The following is a 23,145-nucleotide window of genomic DNA, read 5'->3' as shown; positions in this document are numbered from 1 at the left end:
AGAATCAGTGTCTGAAAGAGCTTTTCATAGAAAATAAAATATGCCTACAAACAAATTACTTAACAAAAGATATTTAAATCTCGGAACCTTCACTGCGAATAAAATCTGTTATAATCTAACTTGTAAAGCAAATTGCACTCAGTTGAGGTTACTTGTACTGTACATGTACTTTCAGGTGCGTACAAAGGCATTTGTTGATAGATGATTAATTTGTTGATAAATTGCAAATCAAACAATAAATCACAACATTGTGCACTATTCTTTATTCATAAAATAGAACTTGTGCTGTGACCACCTTGAAAATCACCGTGGAAATCAACAATATTAAAAATATACATAAATAGAACAATCTGTCATGATAGTGGACATTGACTTTGGATTAAATAACTTGTGTGTGGCAAGTGTTTTACAAAAGTAGAAAAAATTTACTTCAGGATAGTCACTAAACACAAAACACATTACTAAAAGAAACATTGAAAATTAAAAATCAAATTTGTATAAGGAAAATTCTTAGTCAATAAGCTGTTTTAACAACAACAACAACGATAACAAAAAGCCATGAGGGCTAAACACTAAAGTTGTAAATATAGATATAGAAATACTCTTCTCTGTATTCATTAAAATAGTATAACTATTATCAAATGTTCTCTCTTCAGTCAGTCAGTATTTTACGTCACAAGAAATTATGTCCCGCATTGCAAATAAAAACGAAAAGCAACAATCAAAGTGAAGGCACTGGAAAATTCAAAACCATAAGAATGAAATATAGGTTTTCCATTAAAAAATAGAGGAACCAACATGAAGTCCGTATATATATTTGCATTATCTGGTATGTTCAGCTGATACAGATATGTGTCACTAACAAGTGTTTATGAATATGGCCTTGACAATGCAGTAATAATTCAGGCCATCAGTAACAATAGTAAACATAATCACAAATACATATTTTTTCTACATCAGATCACTATCTGTCAATCCATCATCGTGATGGTTGCACACTCATCCATAAGCACATAAAATCAAACGTCCATTTACATCTCCACAAACTATCTCCCATCAAAGTCCACCATGGCAGAAGAGGACCTCTTCTTGCATTCAAGAAAAAAAGGCATGTGTCTGTTGGGCAAAAGATGACCAGAATTACATTGGTATATATGTTTTATAATTTGAAAACATTATATGCAGAAATGCATATAATGCAGAAGCAAAATAAGAATCACACGTACCTTAGGTTTTGCTGGTTGCATCACTAATTGGAAGAGCTCTCTTGTCTAGTGTCAATTGCCCTATAATGAAGACATACAACATAAAAAGAACACAAATGAACACAAACCAATAAAACTTCATTCATCACAATGACAGCCTTTCCTGCTTGAGAAAAGCAGTCTGTTTAATGTGACACTAAACAAATAAGGACATCAGCTATTACTGTCTTGACTGATGGCTTGAATTGAACTCTGAACTGAAACTTTTCTGCCAGGCTTGATTCTAAGAACCATAGAATGTTCTTGGTTTGCTTTTAGACATGTAGCAAACTGCCTTGCTGTCTAATGCCTAAATAAAAGGCATACTAAGTAAATGGAACTTAATAAGGGCAAATTCTTAATGTTCAACGATTGAAAACTTAACATAATAACATGTTGCTAGACTATCAACATGATACTAGCTTAGAAATACACTTATTTTAAATTACAGGTAAATAAAAGTTAAAGTAAAGTAGATGAAAACTTTTTGAATTGAAGATCTTTGAATTGTACTTAATTTGTCTTCCGGGAAACATAACAGTATCTTCTGTTGCTTTCGAAGGGCAGCACTAAATGGAAAAAATATATATATATATTTCAACAAAATGTGTTTGAGTCCCTGAATTGTCCTCATTGTGAAAAGATGGATCTCAAAATCATACAGTCCCTGCTGGAAAGGGTGCAAATATGCAAAAGATGCAGGAAAACTGAACAAATCTGCAGGAGCTGGAGGATTTATCTGAAATACAGTGCTCAGTTTAACATTTCAGAACAATCAAGGGACTCGTGAAGAACCATCACAAAAAAAAAAAAAAAAAAAAACTTCCAGGTAACTTTCACATCATCCAGGTAACAACACGGTATTAAGAACCAAGGGTTCCCAAATTTTTGAATGGGGTTATTTTATTAATTTATTTTTTTCTTCTTGTGAACTAAATGTTAATATATATTTTATGTTAAATATCTTACTCAGGACAGTACTAAAAATAAAAATTACATGTTTTATGTGTATTTATATACTGTACAGTACACAGTTTTCAGGAGCATTGTTAATGATGCACCAAAAATCTGCTACCATAGAATTGTGGCAATATAAATAAATTTGGTAATAGGAACATACAGCAACAAATTTAGGTCGACTACCAATTGGAACAGCCCTCGCATCAGGAGGTCACCTACCAAGACTTAAAATGTCTACTTAGGCAGCTCACTAGGTTTTGGCCTGGCTCCAAACTCCAGTGAGTGATCTGCCCTGTGCTCGCCGCTGGTATGACAGTTAACTATTACTCAGCCCCAGCATTCATTTTTCAGTCTGGTACTCTCCACCTTTCTGGAACTCTATACAGAGCCTGGCACATATAGAACACCCACGAATGGGCCTTCTGTCTGGATTTTTCTTGCCTTGCTATTGTAGCTTAAAATATTGAGCTCTTTTGAAGACATTAACTACCACTGCACAAAGAGTTCAATTCATATCCAGAAATGGACTGTCTCGAAAAGACATTCTTTGTGATTCAAAAGAAACAAATCTGTGCCCTTCAAAGGCATGAAAATAATTTTCAGTTTAGTATTAAATATTGCTTCTGGATGTGAGCAGTGGCACCAGCTTTGAGTGTTTAAAACTGCCTTAAAACATTTTAACTTCATATGATCTAGTCAGTGAACATTTATGACACTTCAGAGCACTATGTGTCCCATATTTTCCAATGTGGCAATACAAAAACTTTTTCAAAAAGCAATCTTTTTGACATGATGTGGTTTCAGAGTTTCAAAATGGCTAAAATGCAGTAATATTCAAGCAATCCTATAGGTGTGGTTGATCAGAGATGGATGGATGGATGGATGAATGATAGAACAATGGATGGATGAACTGACTTGGAGTTGAAGAGATAGATAGATAAATAGATAGATAGATAGATTGACAGACAGACAGACAGACGGGTGGGTGGGTGGGTGGATGGATGGATGCTGACCCCTGTTCTATAGAATTGATGGATTTATGTTTATGTGCAGCTGAGGTCATACTTCACTGAAGGACAAGGGAAGTTTGCTTTCCAGTAAGTGGTGCATTTAGTAGTTATTCGGCTCAGCCTCTTACTGGCATCCACAGTGCATGCTAAACAAAAGTGCTGTGTTCAAAACAAGTTAAGCTCTATCTGCAGCATCTGTGATATGCAGTCAGTTACCATGTAAATTGATGCTGACTTTTCTCTCAGTTTTTTTAAACAAACAAAAATGGAGTTTATAGTACCACACTTGCAATAAGTCTACGGGACAAGACATTCCAGGGAGGCGTGCAGCTCATATAATTCTTAAAATGGAATTCATCCATGCAGAAATGTGTTATTGAAAATGTTATATATATATATATATATATATATATATATATATATATATATACATTTTTTTTTATCATGGACAGATATCTTGCCCTATAGACTGTCACTATACATCCATAAATGAAAAAAAAAATATATATATATATATATATATATATATATATATATATTCCATGGTCATCGACAGTATGCACACAGATGCTGTCCACTGAGTTAAGGTTATATGGAAACATTCTGATGGTGTGTGTCAGGTCTATTATCATTGGTTTTATTATCACCAAACACTTAAACTTGCACTTACACTTGGTGCTGTCGGACAAAATTTGCAAACTGGCGGTCCTTGGCATACAGCTCGATAATTCGAATGCGGTCCTGGATTTCCTGTCATGACAGCGGGAAAGTGGAAGAGAGAGAAGAAGACAGTTACATAACAAATGAGCTGACCTCTCTGCCCCAGTCCTCCTTTTACTTCTTACAACTTGGCACTTTAAACCAAGAGCAAAGAAGCACAGAATCTTATGAAGGATCTCTTTAATTATAGGCACTTTTATGTGGCACTTTTACGGGATTGATTTTTATCCAGAGTAAAAGACCGACAAATAGACAGAGAGACAGATGGAATGACTAATGACAGTTAGATAGGACAGAAAGTTATATATGATAAATATATAGATAAACACGTACACAGAGACAGAAAGAAACATAGATAGATTATTTTTTAAAATATGAAATCCACTGTAAAAAATATTGTTGCATTTTACATATTTTAGATAATTGCATAACTGTTATAGTAGTAGTAGTTCTGCATCCATCAACACTCCACTTCATGTTTCATGGATTGCAGGAATAAGTGAATAAAAGACATTTCGCCTCAAAAACAGTTTAGTGCATTCAGTTCTGACCATTACATAAAATTATGATTTATCTACCCATAAAGTATTGTTTCCCAATGAGAACATGCTTGACAATTCTCCATTGTTCAGCATTGCCAGAATTTTCCCATTGTGACCATATATCAGTCTTTCAGAATATGACATTTTCATTGCCATGGGGAACAGTGCTTTAGCTGAAGGACATGTATTTTTAGGAAAGTTTTTGAGGAATATTCTTAGCATTAAAACAATAAGTAATGGTGCAGACCACTTGCAGAAACACACTGAGCACTTAATTATTCATGCAATTATCAACACTCTCTCATGGCAATTCGTAACTCTTTTGCTTTTTTATGTTCATTTGTAAATTTGTCATGCAGTCTACTTAAATTCAAATTAATAGTTAAGTGTAGGGGTAAGACCTTCCCATTTTTTCAAATTTACAAAAAAAATTGTACAATTTTATACAAAATTGCCACCTCAATTCACTTTCTTATCAGTTCAGTTTAGTATGTGGACATTTTTATGTTAATTTGTATGATCACATTCAAACGTCTTCGTACAATCTACTTACCCCCATTCGACGGTTAAAGGCCCGTTCACACCAAGAAAGATAACTATAAAGATAACTATATTAGTGTCCGGATGATATCGTCTGTTCATTCCAAGCGCACGGTCGTCTGGCACTTTAAATTCTCGAGCTCATCATAGTGGGATTGATTTTGATTGGCTGTCAAAGTTATCATCATTCATCAACTGAAAAAAAAAAACATTTTGAAAGCGATTCCAACGATAGCGTTTCTCTGTGCCTGTGGTGTGGACTTGCCATACTTTAATATTAAGAAAGATTTTTAGAACTATATCTTTATCTTTACAGTTATTGCCCATGGTGTGAACAGGCATTACATTTTGGAGTGGACCCTCATGCTTACAATTTTTATAAAAATCATATGTTTTCATATAAATAATATAGTACTTATTCATATGATATCGTCACCTTAAAATAATTGAGCTCCATTTGATGGTTAGGCTTGGGGTAGTGCTTACTTTTTTTCATTTCAATTCATACTCAGTTAAATCAATTGCATTAATATTAGCTTTATTTTTGACATAAGATGTTCTGCATTGATGCCGCTTGCCACTTTCGAAAGTTGTCTTTTTAGGTCCGAAAGATGTATTTTTTATAATTTGCCAACTGAGCAATCAACAACCAGGTACAATATACCACATCAAGTGGTCTTAATTCTTCCCCACAAAACCTTGATTCTTGTCCAAATTAATTGTGTGTCTTCTAAGGTCTATTAACATGCACACAAACACACCTCTTTCGTAAGTTCACTGTTCTCATAAATGTGTCGTATTTCCTCGCTGCTGAAGTCCGTGGAGGCCTCAGCGCTGGCAGTGCTGTACGCAGGGGTATCTGGGTAACGGCGGTAGTATTTATTATACCCTGTAGTAGCTTCACTTTCAAACATGGGATTGTACTTAGTGGCTCTTTCTAGAGATGGCATGTTCTCTGAATATCTGTGGAAAAACGTCAGGAATTAAAAGTCAGATTTTGGACAGCTACATCAGAAAAAACTAATATTTTGGAAAGACATGTTTGAATCTCATCCAAAATAGGTTTCGCTCCCTGTATGATGTCATCTTTCCATTGTCTCTGCATGTCACCAAATGAAATTAGCAATGAAATAATCTTTTTGTTGTATCTGGAATCAAACATGCCCTTGCCGTGGGTTTGTAAAAGTAGCAGATCCTCCCATCTATTTATATCTGCCCAAGGGTGGAGCCACGGAAAAAGTGAGTGGATTATCTCAGGCCGAGTGAGAGCGGCTCAATGTTCTGTCATCCTGGCATTCATTCCTCTATAACCTGTTGATCATGATCACTGATAGATCCCCTGCATAGACGTTACGTCATTGTGTGTCTGCCAGGATTTCCCTGTTTGCTCTGGTGCTGGTGAAACAAACAGGTTTAAGTCTGCTGTGTTTAAGTTTACAAGACAAAGTCTAAATGCAAAATAAATTAAGTATTTTATAATATTGTGTATGTACGTTATCTAGAGCTGATGGATGTAACGTGTGTATTGGATATAAAATTTGTTTGTTCAAAATGAAAATTAGGACAGGAAGAACTTGTTGAGAAATTATAATTGATTCAACCTGCACATGCTTAACAGCATTTGTTTCATAACGACCAAAGAGAACATATTGTGTGTTCCGGCTTATTTGTGCAACAAGGTCGTAAAAAACAAAATACGCACGTTTGGGCTGTAAAATATTGCAGTGCGCATCATATGTATGTTCCAGAACACAGTGGTTTCAACCACAATTACAGCTGAGATTGTTTGCAAACAGCAAATGTCATTCAAGTTGAGATATGCAACACTGATTTGTCTTCTGGGGCCAAATCACATTTCAGAGTTCTTGTATTCACAGCATTCATTAAAAAAACTGACATAATGCTTTAAAAATGCCATTTAGGCATCACGCATGCACCATTCAAGTCGTTCAAATGAACTTATTAATGATCCATTTAGCAGACCTGTGGTACTCTAAGGAGTTCTGCTTGTTCTTAAATTTAAAGAAAGACATAAGCTTCTTAAATTCTTCCCCAAAAAATATGATCATTAAGAGTTGAGCATTAAGAGTACCGTACCGTAAAGGGTCTTCTGAATCATCCGTTTCATACTGGTCTCGCAGAGTTCTGGCGAGGAAAAAGATCATGCCCGACGCCACAAGGAGGAACCCTGCGACTGAGGCGATGGCGATGCCGACCACCAGTGGTTCTGACACATACTCCTCACAGTGTTCGCCTCGATACCACCAGTTTTCACCAACTCGACACCTAAAATCAAAGGTAAGTGAATTTCAATTTTGGCCGTATCGTTGCTTTAGGAGATTTTTTACAGTACACACCTGCATATGGCACCCTTGCCAGGTATGATGTCACATTTCCCATCATTCTGGCAGAAGTCTTCCTGTATGTCACAGATACTCTGACATGGAAGCCCGTCCACGCTAAAATAGCCAGCGTTACAAACACACTCTGCCTCGCCTGTCCAGCGGTTGACTAAACACTGGGAGAACTCATTGCATGCTTGGAACTTGCATGGATCAGCCTGGTCACCTACCAGAAAGAAAAAGATAAATTATAAATACAGCAAAAAAAAGAAAGATAATAAGCAGTGTTGGGGGCAATGCATTACAAGTAATGCTAGTTAAGTAATCAGATTACTTTTTCAATTAACTAGTAAAGCAACACATTACTTTTTAATTTTCAAGAAAATATTCGAGTTATTTTTTTTTTTTTTTAAAGCAACACCAGTTACTTTGTTTTCCCATTCGTTGACAGACAATTCTCCTGTCCCCATATTAGGAAAAATTGGAAGTACGGAGGCGTTGTGTGAGCTGTGTGAGCTGTGTGAGCATGATGTAGTTCTAGACTAAATGTGAATGTAAATTAATTCATCCCACTAGCAAACAAAAAACTGATTTAGTATTCATCATAATTAATTCAAACTGTGAAATGCAAACTCAGAATATGACACAAACCTACAATAATTAAATATGTTAAATAACACAAATGTATCTAATCCCATTTTATTAATGTCTTTGCTGCTGACCTTTGATGATCCCGTTCATCCATACTAATAAGCAAAAATCATTTTAGACAAACTAACAATTATGCTTGTTGTTGTCTTTATTGCTGAAGAATGTTGAACCTTGTTCTCCTGTGTTTTACTGTACAGACATGAATTTACTTTTCCTTCATCCTGAGGTTTATACATTACACTTTTTGGTGTGAAAGGGCTTTTAAATTTGCTTTAAATAGGACTTCTTATATTCAAAAATAATAATAATAATAATAAGCTCTGCTCAAATTTAAAAAGTAACGCGAATGTAACGAAAAAGTAACTTAACGTATTACTTTCCATAAAAAGTAACTAATGTAATTAGTTACTTTTTTGTGTTAATAACGCAATATTGTAATGCATTACTTTTAAAAGTAACTTTCCCCAACACTGATAATAAGTATAATAGAACATAAACGTGTTAAACAAAGACAAAATAAGTTTAAAACACATGTCAGTTAATAGAAATGTACCCTTTTTTTGTTTTCATTTCTATAAAGCATGAATTATTCATATTATTCCAAATGTTTCACGATTTTTCCAAATTTTCATTTTTTAATGATGCTTCACGCCCACCCCCAGTCTGACAGTTTACAACTCTATATCCTTATAACTTTATATAAAAAATAATCACTCATAAATTTAAAACTCATCAAATTTAAAATGCTCATCATAATTGTATTCAAATCATTGTTTATATGAACTGCATTTTTATATTCTTTTTAAATAATCCAAACAAATATTAAAACCTGAGCACCATCATCTAGAATCAAGATGGAATACAATGACGTTAGAAGTTTAGATGGCAGTTTATAAATTTTACTATTTTTGCATTTGCGGCAATTGCTATAATATAAGCATTATTACAATTCATTACAAATTTGGCATCAAAACAAAGATAATTTTCTGATTTCAAAGGCATCAGCATTTGGTCATTAGAGATGTGTTGACAAAGGAGCTCAGAGAGAATTTACACAGGGACGCAAACAAATATGACTCACTTGCCTGACGCATTGAGCTCTGCATGTCTCTCTAGAATAAATCACCTCTAATCTGTCTCCAGTACAGAATCAATCTCTTATCACTCATCCTAACAAGGCCTAATGTTTTCCAAAGTCAAGACTGTAAAACCCTAACCTTGTGTCCTCTAGCACAGAAGAAGCCTGCTTAATATTGCTCAAAACATTTGAGATCTAATGTTTCAGAGGTGCGCCAGCAAAATTCACAGTGAATGTAGTTATCCATCTTTCTGGTACAATTTTAGGATTGCTATTTTCATATTGGCAAAGGCAAAAAAACCTGTCTCCTTAACATTTCCTATATTCTTATCACTAAGTAAGTCTAGGATATATTTTGCCCATTTTAATGACTGTTCAATTACAATTGTTCAGTAGCTTTTTAGTAGTGGTATAAGTTGAAGAAATGTTTCTTTTGACAATCAGTCTAGCTCCTGTAACATATATGAGTCACATAGCCTCCCTGTGTAGCACACTGAAAATACACAAAACCGTAAAACAAAACAAAAATTTACTCATCAAATTTGGCTGAAGGTATGACAAATGAAGCAAATAAGTGGTGCACAAACTGTGATAATCTACAACAAATAGTACTAAATCCCAGACGTGACTAATGGTAGTAAATCTAGGATTTAAAAATGGCAGAAAATGCATAATATGGCAGGCATTCTGCCCTTAAAGAATCAAATAATTTGTAGTGAATATTGTTGGCCACAGGCAATGCCAAAAAATGCATTAATGTCTTTATATCAGCCAATTTCTTTTATTTTCTTTTTCTTTTCTTTTTTTTCTTTTTTGTGTATATGTAAATCCTTTGAGTTACCTGATTCAACATCCAATGAATACTTGTCTATTGCAAGATTCATAGTTTGGTAAGCAGTATTGCAGAAGTCTTCTAGGATAAGGTACACTGCTGTTGTCACACCATTGGGAACTGGCTTGCCAAACTTCATCCTGCTGTTCACCACAATGCTTCCATTCCTGAAGTTCAAGATCTCTAAATTCTGGAAATTGCTGAGGTTGGACTGCAGATATGGTACGAGCTAGAGGGGAAAAAAAATTAAAGCATATTCCAATAAGCAGCAATACAGAGCCACACATGCCTAGTTACCTTCATGGAAGTCAAGAAGGTGACTGAAGATTCTAATTCCATTCCAATTATCTCATTAGTTAGTGTTCATAAAGACAGCTGCTAATGGAGTTAACGGATAGTATGCAAAGCTCCTAACAAACAAATGTTCTACAACAACAAACATCAACAAATATAAACTGATTGTGTCTTCTGTGAAACTTTAGAATATGCTGTATTGAATTGTTTACCCCAAAATGAAAATTTTGTCATCATTGAAGATTTTCATGGAACACAAATATTCCACCAGTCACCAATCACTACTATTGTATGAAAAAAAGTTAAATTAATGTGATCAGTCCCAAACATTCTGTCTAACATCCCTTTGAGTTCCTAAAGCTCAATTACTGCCTAAGAACATGTTTAAAAATAGTTTTGATTAATAACTTATGGCCTTCTTACTGATGTGTTGCTTTCCATAAAGTAGAACACAGTAAGAATGCATTTGACAAATATATCTTACCAGCTCCATAAATTGCTGCTCAAGAGCCTTGTATTCGGTAGAGCTCTTGTTGAACAGATCTTCAGAAAACATCATGTTGGTGACCCTGAGGCTGAAAAACACTATTAACGCCCTTCCAGGACTGGCTGGCAAGGCAATACTTGCCAAGTCAGCCCCACGAGCAAATCCGCTACCTTTGTCTTCATCATGGTTTGGCCCATCAAATGGGAATATGTCAAATGAAACATCAAACTCTTTTACGCTGGGATTTACTGGAACAGGAACTTTCAAAGTAGTACTGTCAGAGTTCACTGGTTTTCTAGGAAGAATGAGGCCTGTGATGTCAGGGCTTGATCCTACTGTGTGCTCTTGTACAGAGTCATCTGAAATTATCTGATTGGTAGATTTGAATGTTGGCTGATAAAATGATGGTACAGTGGTGGAACTAAGGGACTCTGAATGATCTGAAACATCTGGAATGACAGACATTGTGGATGACTGAAATATTATAGTTGAGACTCCGTCTTCAGCATTCTCTGATAAAACAGTCTCCTTTGCAACAGTTGCAATATCAGTGTGTATCACATCAGTTGGAGTCTCTGCTGTCATCAGATGAGTAGATGATTGGGTAGGTAGAGGTTCTGTGGTTGATTCTGGCAATGGTTCATCTTCTACTGATGAATGTGATATCCGAGTGAACGGAGAGTCCTTCTCGGGAGACAGGGAAGCTGAATGATCCAAACTCGGTTCCTCAGTAGCTATTGTTGTTGGGTCTATTGTTGCGACCAATATCTCATCCCCAGCTAAATCCTCTTCTGAAAGTTCAGTTACTGGGCTTTCTGTGGGCATAAGCTTGATGTCTTCCATTTCCTCATCTAGAATATTGACTTCTTCATCTGACCCTTCTGCCTCTGTCAATAAGAGTGCAGGTAACTCTGTGATACCTTGGGTTACAGGATGCTCAACAGCTTCTGAATAAGTGGTAGGACCTTCCAAAAAAACTGTATCAATTTCTAGGATTACAGGTAATTGGGTGGTTGAAGGCATCTCATTTGACTTTGTTGTGGAGGCCAGTGTTCCCTGACTCTGATTGTTTTCAGATGAAGTAGTTTGGTCATCCATGTCCACTGCTGTGCTTGGTGGGATCACAGTGGGTGTAACAAGTCGTTCTGTATAGTCCTTATCAACAGGTGAACTGATTGTATCAGGACTTTTTGATCCATCCACATCTTGGGTTTCTGCTGAATTATAGACATAAAGTAAGGGTTGACTGGTCACATGTGTAACCATAGTGGTAGATTCATCTGGAATATAGTCATCATATTGTTCAGGAGCTACTTGGGTCTGCATAGAAAGCTCCACAGTCAATGTCTCCATAGTCCAAAAAACCGGAGCTTGGTCAGTTGTTGTGTAGTGAGGATTAGTACTTATGTCTTGTGTCACAAGAACCCTGTCCAAGAATGGCTCCTCGGGTGTCAGATCTTGGTGGGGATGCTCAAGCTGTTCCACTGTAGATTCCTGAGCATCCTGAGGTTGGTGTACCTCACCTTCCTTCAAGATTTCTTCTGGTGTTCCTGACTCCCAAGGCCAAATGTCAGGACCTATATGGTCTCCAGAGAAACCTGAGCCTGAACCCAGGTCTATCAAGTCACTCTGAGTAGTCAACTCTACATCAGGAGGTTCCACATTAGAAACTGAGGTCTCTTCCAACTTGTGAAGTGATTCCGTAGGTAAGGCAACTACAGCTATCGTGCCTGTGATAGGACTGACTGTAGTTGCAGTCTGTAAGAATCCCTCCTCTTCAAGAATACCATCATCTGAAACAAGAACACAGGATTTTAGAACCGTATTACTGCCTTTAGGTTGGAAATAATACAGGAGAGATTACAGTAGACTCACTCTCTGTACCAGGAGCAGGTGCACTGTTTGATGTTTCAACTTTAGAGGAAAGCTCAGTGTCAAAGTTCTTCAAAGAAACATCTGTGTGAGATAGAGTGTCACTTTCTTCAAAGATGATTACATCATTTGTGTCCTCACTCTGTCCTTCCATCCAAGGATCTGTCATGTGAATGTGGTCAAGGAAGTCATGATTTGTAATGAAGATGTCATTGTTGGATAATTCCTGCCTGGTAACATCTGGTGGTTTCTCAGAAGCAAGAACATTATCCTAGGACAAATATATTTAAGGTAAGTCTACATAAATGTTGCTGACAAAAAGATAAACCAAAATACATTGTAACTTCCCATACTAAGGACAATGTCCACTGAATGCCCTAATGTTTCAGCTGTTAAAATTATGTCTAACTGTTTGACCATCAAACGAAGTACATTTATGGTGTAAGTGGAATAAATTTTCCTAAAACTTTTTCCAGAGAAATGTCAGTGGAAATATTGCATAGACATTCTGGTCCTAGATGGGGTATTGACTAATGCATATTTGACCAGAAGACAGTTTTTAGCTGTTCATGCACCAGATATTAACATTTAACCTTCATTCAGATTTGCAATATGTCGTGTTGTATATATAACAACTGGATGTAAATACATTCATGAGTTATTCACACCATTTTATTTTTATGCAAGTATTATAGTGAGGTGCTACTGAAACTAGATCAACGTCAGTTGCACACACTGGCCTCATTCATGAAACACGAGCAGCACGACTTTCTGTGTAAATCATTTGTAAAACTATTCTTACATAAACTGTCACTTTTAATCAAGTGTGACAATTTACATAAGAATAGTTTAACAAACACTTTACACAGAAATTAGCTATGCTCGTTTTTTTTTTAACTAGGTCCACTGACCATTTAATACAGAACAAAAGGCTAGACCAATTTTCCCATAGAACTAGTTTTATGCACTCTAATCGTTATAATTTGCATCAACAGCTAGCTGATCACACAAACAAACATCCATCTTAAACAGGGCAGATCAGATAAAGCGTCAACTTCTCACATCAACTTTAAGTAACTAACTTGTATGCTTTGAGGCAAGCATACTATTGCCTGAGAGAGAACACATGTTTCCAGATACAGACATGGACATAGTGCAAAACAAGACAGTAAATCTACTTAATTATGGTATTAAGAAAAGTGCCAGTTTTGTCAAATGTAAAAGGAAAAATTGAGAGTAAATTCTTAGATTAATTATATGTTTGGTATCCAATGTGTATTTCTAATTAAACTACAGACTGTGAAGAAAGCTGCCTGACCTCTGGAATAAATATATGTCATACTGAGATTAAAAACAGATTATTTTCAATATTTCATAATGCCTGAGCAAAACAATTTTCATAAAATAGTATGCTTACTTGTGTCTAGAGAATACTTGAGCTGGAAAATTGACTTGAATAGTTTTACAGACCTGTCGTATTATCCCAAAGCTATGCTATATTCTTTTTTTAATGGCATGCCATTAAAACCAATTTTACGTGCAAGGTAATCTTTCTTATCGTGTAACAACATAAACCTACATGTGATTGCCATTAATGTGACTCATATTTCATTTAACAGCTTTGGAAGGATTCACATTCACACTTTAAGTGATTGCACTCCAATCAGGTGAAAAACACCTAAATCCTTAACTGCAGCTCTGGATAGGGATTCTAGACTGGACAGTCGTGGTTACCCGTTTACTGGGAAGTCCTACCAATGACCATTAACTCACCATCATGTCACTGGAGTCAAGCGCTCTGCTGGTTGGTTTGGAAGGCAGCAATGTCTCTACTATGAAGCCAAAACAAAGACAAATCATATCAAATTATACTTAAAACTGCTCAAGCACAGTTCATTCATACCCATGCTGGCATTTCTTCAAGAGAGACTGGCTCTGAGGGCTGCCAGATTAGTCTGCCAAAACCAAAGATAAGAACCCTGAAGCCTCCATGCTTCTGTTAAAACTGTATACTGCCAAGCAGTGTAAGAGGATATACCAACATTGTCAACACACTGCATTTTTTACAATTTACAATATACCACTGTGACAGAACACAAACTTGAACCCGAATGTCTCTATGAAACTTCCGTACGAAGCACTCGGCTCAACACCCTGATTTCTTGGGTTCCCTATAATGGAGCCGCAATGTGTCTCTACCTCACAATGTCCTACCATTTTCCAGTTGTAAAGAATCAGGGTCCACTTCCAGAGTGGTGTTTCTGATGAAATTCTCCCTGTGGAGGGCTTCGGTGATGTAGTTTCGGAAGTCAGTGATGGTGTAGACAACAGTAGGTAGCTCATCGGGATCTGTGAAGGAGTTCTCAACCATGTTGGAATGTAGGTTTATGTAATCCATGGTCTCATTACTTATGCCCACACCATCGCCCTCAAGAACCACAGCATAGTGCACCACCACTGCCAGGCCACTGAGGAATGCAAAGAAAACAATGACTCTTTGCAGTAAAAATAAATAAATAAATAAACAATAAGGATATTAATAATTAAATGCTTCATCAAAGGCCTTACTGGCTGTATAAACTGGCCTCAAGACTGGAGCTTCACCTTCAGTACTGCAGGAGTTTGTCATGTTGGAGCCTGCCATCTATTTTGTCAGTTTTTCATATTTGATCATAGTGTTTGATCAACTTTGTTTACAATTCAACTTTGTTTAATTCAAATGCCCAGTTGTACATTAAAATAAATTCTGAGTAGTAAAGCTTTCAATAAATGGCCTAAGGAGGCTTGGTGGTTTTAGATGGATTAAGGTGTAGTTGTTCTTCTAGCACAACCACGTTTGTCTGGTTGGCCTCCTGGTTAAGCTGGTTTAACTCATCAGCCACCTGGCCTCCATGTCTAGCCAGCAGAAACATGCTGGTTACCTCTAAATTTCTCTAAAATCATCAAAACAGCTTAATCTGCATGAATAGGCTAAAAGACAATGATTTAACCTGTTTTTTTCTTTTTTTTCTTTTGCAACATATTTTTCTAAGAGGGTAAAAAAAAATCCTAGTGCGTTCATGACCAGATCAATTGTGTCTCCTATGACAGACAAAATATACAACAGGATTCAATCCTTTGGCACACCAGAAATGCTAATGAACTGACTTTAGCTGTTTAACCAAGGCCTTGGGAAACATTGCCACAATGACATTTGAGAGCAAAGAACATTTAGCATTTAATCCCATCATGATTAACAACTGGGCATGCGTTTAGCACTTATCCCACTTAAGGTGGTGACTGGCCAGACAAAATACCCCACTGACACGCACACACACACATATGCCACACCAAGACAAGTGTGACAACCCTTTCAATCAATTGATTTCACAAGACTAATGAGGCAGCAAGCACATAACCTTATCAAGAAAACATTGTGAAATCAATTTCAGAGCAATGCTCTATAAAACACTACATATGGTAGGGAAAATTCAGGCACATGAATTTCTCATTAGATGTTTGGAGAAGATATGGGTTACGCAGCTGTGTGATATGGCAGGGTGGGGAGATGGATTTATCAGGCCTGGGTGAAACATTGCAGAAATATTAGTAGTGATAGCCCAAATGGCATTAATATCTGTTTTCTTCATTTTGAGATGTGATTAACTGTGACTTTTAATGGCAATGCATTTAGACCCAGAATTCGAGCTAAATTAAAGTTAGGATACTTACCCTTCAATGTCCTTCTGTGGCCTGAGATATTTTATAAAGAAAAAATAATAATTATGATATTAATAAAACAACACACACAGACTATATATATATATATATATATTTGCTATTGCTTGCATGAAAATCATTAGTGCTGGGCAAAGATGACAATTTCTAAACGCGATTAATCGCGATAAATCTCATTATGCACAAAATTAAATAATGAATTCGAAAGTAGTTTATTGCAAACTTGTACTACTATATGAACAAAAGTGCAGTAACATTTGGTTTGCAAACCCTTTAAACAAATAAGGTAGTTTTTTTTTTTTCTTTTGTTTTTTTTACAGCAGTATTCCTTTTAGATAGTAACAGCTAAAATATTTATTGTAAATTTCAACTTAAACATTAATTTAATCAAATTAAATATAAAACCAAAGCTATTTGCCACTGTCAGGTCATTCACTTTTTTATAGAAAATGTTTTATAGTTTGTTATACAAAAACAATTTATGCTCAGAGTTCAGAGCCTCGAAAAAATAACATTATAACAGGCACTTTCCGAGTAGAGACCTGCACTATCACGGGACCCAATGCAAAGTGCGCCATGGGACAAGACTTGATGTGGGTGTGGATGGGAGCATGCACTCACACTAGGCAATCTTAACCGTGCCCGAACACGAATTGGAGCAAGAATTGGTCTACTAAAACCCCTGTTCTGGTCCGCAAGAACAAGCAACATGCCCATGGACACTGCAGACTAGCGATCTGCATGTGTACTGCACGTCGACGTGGACAACAACGCAGAAGTATAAATGAAAACTGTTGCATAGCCTACAGCGTAAAGGCTGCGGCATAGGTCAGATGCAGAAGTATAAATCAGCCTTATGTATATTCAGAGCCAGTGAGCAACATACTTTAATAATAATAAACTGCGTTAATGCGCAATAAATATAATTGTCGGCATTAATTAATTAATGCGATTAGAGCCGACTTGGCGCCGGTACAGGATGGCTGCCTCCGTGACGTGCTCTGCATATGTTTTTGTCTTTTTGTTAGTTTGTCCTGTCTTTAGTTATATTCCTGCAATCAGTTTCACCAGGGATGAACTGCTGAACATTCGGCAGAACGCACCACAAGATGTTTTTCCCTGATTTCAATTATTCAGACGTTTTACTGAATATTGTTATCGGAGGAGCAGCAGCGCTGATCAAACGCTTCAGGACGCGCAGGCGGGGAAAGCGAGCTGGCACGCTCGTCAGACTCAGGAAGCGCGGATTTCGAACGCCGTTGCCTAGCATCCATCTGGCAAATCTACGCTCTCTACCCAACAAAACGGACGAACTCCTTCTGCTTTCTCGGACAAATAAGGATTTCACACACTCTGCTGCTCTGTGTTTCACGGAAACCTGGCTGAATGACGCCATACCGGACAGCGCGCTCCATCTGCCGGGCTTTCAGCTGTTTAGAGCGGATCGCGACGCAGAATCAACGGGGAAATCGTGCGGCGGCGGGACATGCTTTTACATCAATGAACGGTGGTGTACAGATGTAATTGTGTTAAAGAAGATGTGCTGTCCTGATCTAGAAATGCAGTTTGTCAACTGCAAGCCGTTCTATTCGCCGCGGGAGTTTCACTCGCTCATTCTGGTTAGTGTTTACATCCCTCCGCAAGCGCAAGTAAGTCTGGCTTTACAGAAACTCGCTGAGCACATCACAGAGATAGAACAACAACACCCGGACTCTGTTTTAATCATTCTCGGGGACTTTAATAAAGCCAATCTCTCCCGTGAACTGCCAAAATACAGACAGCATGTTACATGTCCCACCAGAGACAGTAATATATTGGATCACTGTTACACCACAATAAAGGATGCATATCACTCTGTTCCACAAGCAGCTTTGGGACGTTCTGATCACCTTCTGGTTCATCTTATACCGACCTACAGGCAGAAACTAAAATCAGCTAAACCTGTATTAAGGACCGTAAAAAGATGGACTAATGAAGCAGAGCAGGATTTACAATCTTGTTTTGACCTCACTGATTGGAGTGTTTTTGAAGCTGCTGCCACCGATCTGGACGAACTCACAGAGACCGTAACATCATATATCAGTTTCTGTGAGGATATGTGTATTCCTACCAAGACTCAACTAAATTACAACAATGACAAACCGTGGTTCACTGCAAAACTCAGACAGCTCCGTCAGGCCAAAGAAGATGCTTACAGGAAGGGGGACAATGTCTTGTATAAACAGGCTAAATACACACTGGAAAAGGAGATCAGAGTGGCAAAGAGGAATTATTCTGAAAAAATAAGGACTCAGTTCACTTCAAACGACTCAGCATCAGTGTGGAAAAGTCTAAAGAAGATCACCAATTACAAGACACCACCCCCCAGCACTGTGGAAAATCAACGACTGGCAGACGATCTGAACGAGTTTTACTGCAGGTTTGAAAGAACACCCATCACCTGCCCTGAACACCTCTCCACACAACCGTTCACACCAATAACAACTCCTGCAACCAACCCTGAATGCCTCTCCAAACAACCGTTCACACCATTAACAGCTCCTGCAACCCATCCTGAACACCTCTCCAATCAAGCACTCTCACCATTCACACCTCCTGCATACCCTTCTCCCCCACACCTGCAATACAGATCAGCGAGGATGCGGTGCGCCAGGTCTTCCGGAAGCAGAAAAGGAAAAAAGCACCAGGCCCAGATTGTGTTACACCAGCCTGTCTGAAATCCTGTGCTGACCAGCTGGCCCCCATCTTCACAAAGATCTTCAACAGATCGCTGGAGCTGTGCGAAGTCCCTTCATGCTTCAAACGCTCCACCATCATCCCCATCCCAAAGAAATCCAAAATTACAGGACTAAATGACTACAGGCCTGTGGCTCTAACGTCTGTAGTCATGAAGTCATTTGAAAAACTGGTGCTGGCCCACCTGAAGGACATCACTGGACCCTTGCTAGATCCTCTTCAGTTTGCCTACAGAGCAAACAGGTCTGTGGACGATGCAGTAAACATTGGACTGCATTATGTTCTGCAACACCTAGACAGACCGGGGACCTATGTGAGGATCCTGTTTGTGGACTTCAGCTCGGCTTTTAATACGATCATGCCAAACCTCCTCCTGCCCAAACTAACTCAGCTCTCCGTGCCCACCTCCGTCTGTCAGTGGATCAACAGCTTCCTGACAGACAGGCAGCAGCTAGTGAGGCTGGGAAAATACACATCCAGCACCCGTACAATCAGCACCGGAGCTCCCCAGGGCTGTGTTCTCTCCCCACTGCTCTTCTCCCTGTACACTAATGACTGCACATCTAAGGACCCCTCTGTCAAGCTCCTGAAGTTTGCAGATGACACCACACTCATCGGCCTCATTCAGGACGGTGACGAGTCTGCTTACAGACGGGAGGTTAAAGAGCTGGCTGTCTGGTGCACTCTCAACAACCCGGAGCTTAACACGCTCAAAACAGTGGAGATGACTGTGGACTTCAGGAGAAACCCCCCTGCACTCCCCGCACTCACCATCATGAACAGCACTGTGACTGCAGTGGAGTCATTCAGGTTCCTGGGCACCACTATCTCTCAGGACCTGAAGTGGGACATTCACATTGACTCCATTGTGAAAAAGGCCCAGCAGAGGTTGTACTTCCTTCGCCAGCTGAGGAAGTTTAACCTGCCACAGGATCTGCTGAAACAGTTCTACTCCACCATCATCGAATCCATCCTCTGCACTTCAGTAACTGTCTGGTTCAGCTCAGCTTCTAAATCGGACCTCAGAAGACTACAGAGGGTAGTCCGGACTGCTGAGCGAATCATCGGTTCAACTCTCCCATCTATTCAAGAACTGTACTTATCCAGAGTGAGCAAAAGGGCTGTTAAAATCACTCTGGACTCCTCACATCCAGCACACTCCCTCTTTGAACTGTTGCCATTTGATTGACGCTACAGAGCACTGAGCGCCAGAACGACCAGACACAGGAACAGTTTCTTCCCTCAGGCAATCCATCTTATGAACAGCTGATACACACTGAACACACTACACTTTATATTTATATACACATACACTTAATTTATCTAACACACATACTTAGTATACTCTTAAATTTTGCACATAATATACATGTACATACATAACTGCATTTTTGTAATATACCTGCCTACAATTGTCAATTTGTATATTGTCATTCCTTGTCTACTTATTTGTATTTTTTGTATTTTTATATTCTTTTATTATGTGTTTTATGTTCTGTCGCTGTCATTCTGTTGTACTGCGGAGCTTCTGTCACGAAAACAAATTCCTCGTATGTGTAAACATACCTGGCAATAAAAGCTCATTCTGATAAAAGCTCATTCTAACACAATAATAACGCATTAACCCGGCCCTAATAATACTATAAATTAATATAAAAATCATACCTGAATTCAAGGACAAGTATTTTCTTAAAACCTGGGAGCCTTTTAAAAACTTCTTCAATCTTCAACAAAAGAAAAGAGATGCTATAAATGTACAGTACTGTATATATATTTCCTGATGGGTGTGACATTATGGATTCTAATAATTTAATTATTTTATTTGCCAAATACATAAATGTATAGATGCTACTTACCTTATCGATGAACAGTTCTGATATATACTGATAGTAGTAACTTGATGGATCTCTCAGAGCATCATCATAGCTTTCACCTCTTATCTTAATACTCAACTCCACAATATGATCACCGACAGGACGTGCTGGTCGGACCATAATGTCATCAACTTCATTTCCAATCTATATACAAAAATAAATAAATACATAAATTTAAAAATAATAATAATAATAATAATAATAATAAATAAGAAACATTTAAGAGGAACCCACAATTTCTGAGTTAAAAAATATATTCACAAATGTCTTTTTAAAGTTAAATAATTTTGTCTATAATAAATTTGATGTGCTCACCTTGCTGCTTTCATCTAAAATATCATTAGAAATGTCCTGTGGCAAGTTTTGTAATGTGGTGGAGAAAGTCTTTTGAATAGTAGTTGTCAAGTCATTTAGTACAACTGTGATATCCTCCACTTTCAAGATAGGTGTTGGGATATCGTCCTCTGAAGGTTCTGGATGGACCACGTGTATCTCAGGTGTTTCTGGTAATCTCTCAGGTACCTTTGAAAGGTCAGATATTGACAAAGGTGTCTGAGATGTGACCTCAGGTGTCTCTGAGTTGGCTCCACTTGTTTTCAGTATAACTTTGGGCACTTGAGATATGACATGAGTTCTCTTTGTTATGACATCAGCTTCTGTAATGACTTTAGGTGTCTCTGTTGCAACTTTAGGAGTCTCAGGTAAGGAGTCTCTGGTCTCATGCCCATATGTGACTTCATGTGTGATTTCCACTGCAACTGTATGTATGTCCTCTGGAATTTTGGGTGGCTCTGTAACTTCATGTATGTCCTTGTCTATGGCAGTTGTCAACATATCTTTTTCCATCCCATTAATAGTAAGATCTGGCATTGTGCCTTCAAAAACTTTAAAAAGTGTTTCCTCATCACCTTCATCCATTTTAGTTGTGTCTTCTAGCTCATCTTCCATGCCTTCAGTTACAAACCCTAGAATGTCAGTTTCAGAGGTACCAATGTTAAAAGAAGTATCAAGCGTGGTCTCTGGTGTTATTGCAGTTGTGGTCTGACTTGTGGTCTTAGTAGTTTCTTTTCTCTTAGTAGAAGTTTCTTCAGAACTTTCCTCAGATGATACTTCTAAGATGTAAGCTTCAGTTACATCACTTAATTCAGTGGTAGCTTCACTTGTTCCTCCAACAAAATCTTCAAGCGTGTTTTCATGAACTGTTACTTTGTCTGTGCCAATGTCTTCAAATTCAACCCCAGCAACTTGTGTTGCCTCTGTTGTCATCTCACCAGGTTTCACAGTGATAGTTAAGTCCTCATCAACATGCATGCATTTCTCAGTAAACACAGATTCAGTACCTTCTGCAGTTTCCTGTGTAAATCTAGATGTCTCTCCAGCTGTGACCTCAGCAACTTCTGGGGACTCAGTTATAATGCCCTCTTCCTTACCTGAATGATAATCTTCAAACTCAGTTGAGACATTGATAGGCTCATGTGATTCCTTAAACACTGCAGGAGTACTCTCTGTCATGGTATCCGGTAGTTCTTCATTTGTTGTCATCTCTGGTGTAGGTTTAGTGTAGGGTGTCTCTTCCTCCTCATCTTTGCCATATAATGTAACAATTTCAATGTCTTTGGATCCATCCTCCGTTGATACAGCATCAGGTGAGGTATTTACAGGTGTAGTGGGTGACAGAATTTCTGGCACTGTGGTCATATATGTGATTTCGACAACATCCTTATCTGTCAGAGATTTTGGCAACCCTTCTGTGGGGGGATTAGGCAAAACCTCTTTGAGTTTTGTAGGAGTTGTCTGCACTGGTTCCTCAGGTAAGACATTCTGAACAGGAGATATTTCTGTAGGAGAATCTACCAGAGGTCTGTCAGGAGACATAATTGTATCTTCTGAGACGTCAACAGAATCCTCAATATTTGAAATAAAATTTTCAGTAGATTCTCTGGTGTCTGCCTCTGAAGCATTAGTACCTATTCCCGGCAAGTCCTTAAGGATTGTGGGAAGATCTGTCTCGTACTTTCTCGAGGTGGAAACTACTGGAGTTCTACCAATGGGCATCAATGTAGTCTCTGACACAACATCAGTTTCTGCATATTGAATTGTAGCATCTACTGATCTAACAGGACCTTTAGGAGCACCATACCCCATGTCCAATTTAGTTAAAGAAATAATATTTTCAGTGGATTCACTAGTTATTTCTGTAGGAGTTATGGTACTTGGCCCTAGCGAGTCCTTAAAAGATGTGGGAA

General features: G+C 37.9%; 1 protein-coding gene across 2 annotated transcripts; it reads right to left on the bottom strand.

Moving 5' to 3' along the window:
- Positions 1–248: 248 nt before the first annotated feature.
- On the bottom strand, positions 249–22,793 carry impg2b (interphotoreceptor matrix proteoglycan 2b). 2 transcript variants are annotated; one of them, XM_059543560.1, is made up of 15 exons: positions 21,215–22,793; positions 20,882–21,043; positions 20,691–20,749; positions 16,284–16,304; positions 14,787–15,040; positions 14,346–14,404; positions 12,576–12,843; positions 10,698–12,493; positions 9,929–10,148; positions 7,374–7,584; positions 7,114–7,302; positions 5,778–5,979; positions 3,885–3,964; positions 1,227–1,286; positions 249–1,116 (listed from the first exon to the last, which is right to left on the bottom strand). In XM_059543560.1, the coding sequence occupies exons 1-14, from the start codon at positions 22,772–22,774 to the stop codon at positions 1,250–1,252; spliced, it is 5,118 nt and encodes a 1,705-aa protein (XP_059399543.1). In that variant the 5' UTR covers positions 22,775–22,793; the 3' UTR covers positions 249–1,116; positions 1,227–1,249. The 2 variants fall into 2 exon arrangements, with proteins under 2 accessions (XP_059399543.1, XP_059399544.1); XM_059543561.1 differs by having other exon boundaries at positions 249–1,085.
- Positions 22,794–23,145: the final 352 nt, after the last annotated feature.

This window comes from Carassius carassius, chromosome 48, assembly GCF_963082965.1.
Source record: "Carassius carassius chromosome 48, fCarCar2.1, whole genome shotgun sequence".
Lineage (NCBI taxonomy): Eukaryota > Metazoa > Chordata > Actinopteri > Cypriniformes > Cyprinidae > Carassius > Carassius carassius.
This window is presented reverse-complemented; position numbering and strand designations above follow the sequence as displayed.

Coding starts and splice junctions, on each gene's coding strand:
- impg2b (XM_059543560.1), bottom strand. CDS start 22,774: ATGTCTCCTGACAGACCTCTGGTAGATTCTCCTACAGAAATATCTCCT. Junction 12,494..12,575: donor ACCTGCTCCTGGTACAGAGA/GTGAGTCTACTG, acceptor TTCTTGTTTCAG/ATGATGGTATTCTTGAAGAG. Junction 10,149..10,697: donor AGCAGCAATTTATGGAGCTG/GTAAGATATATT, acceptor TTTCCCCTCTAG/CTCGTACCATATCTGCAGTC.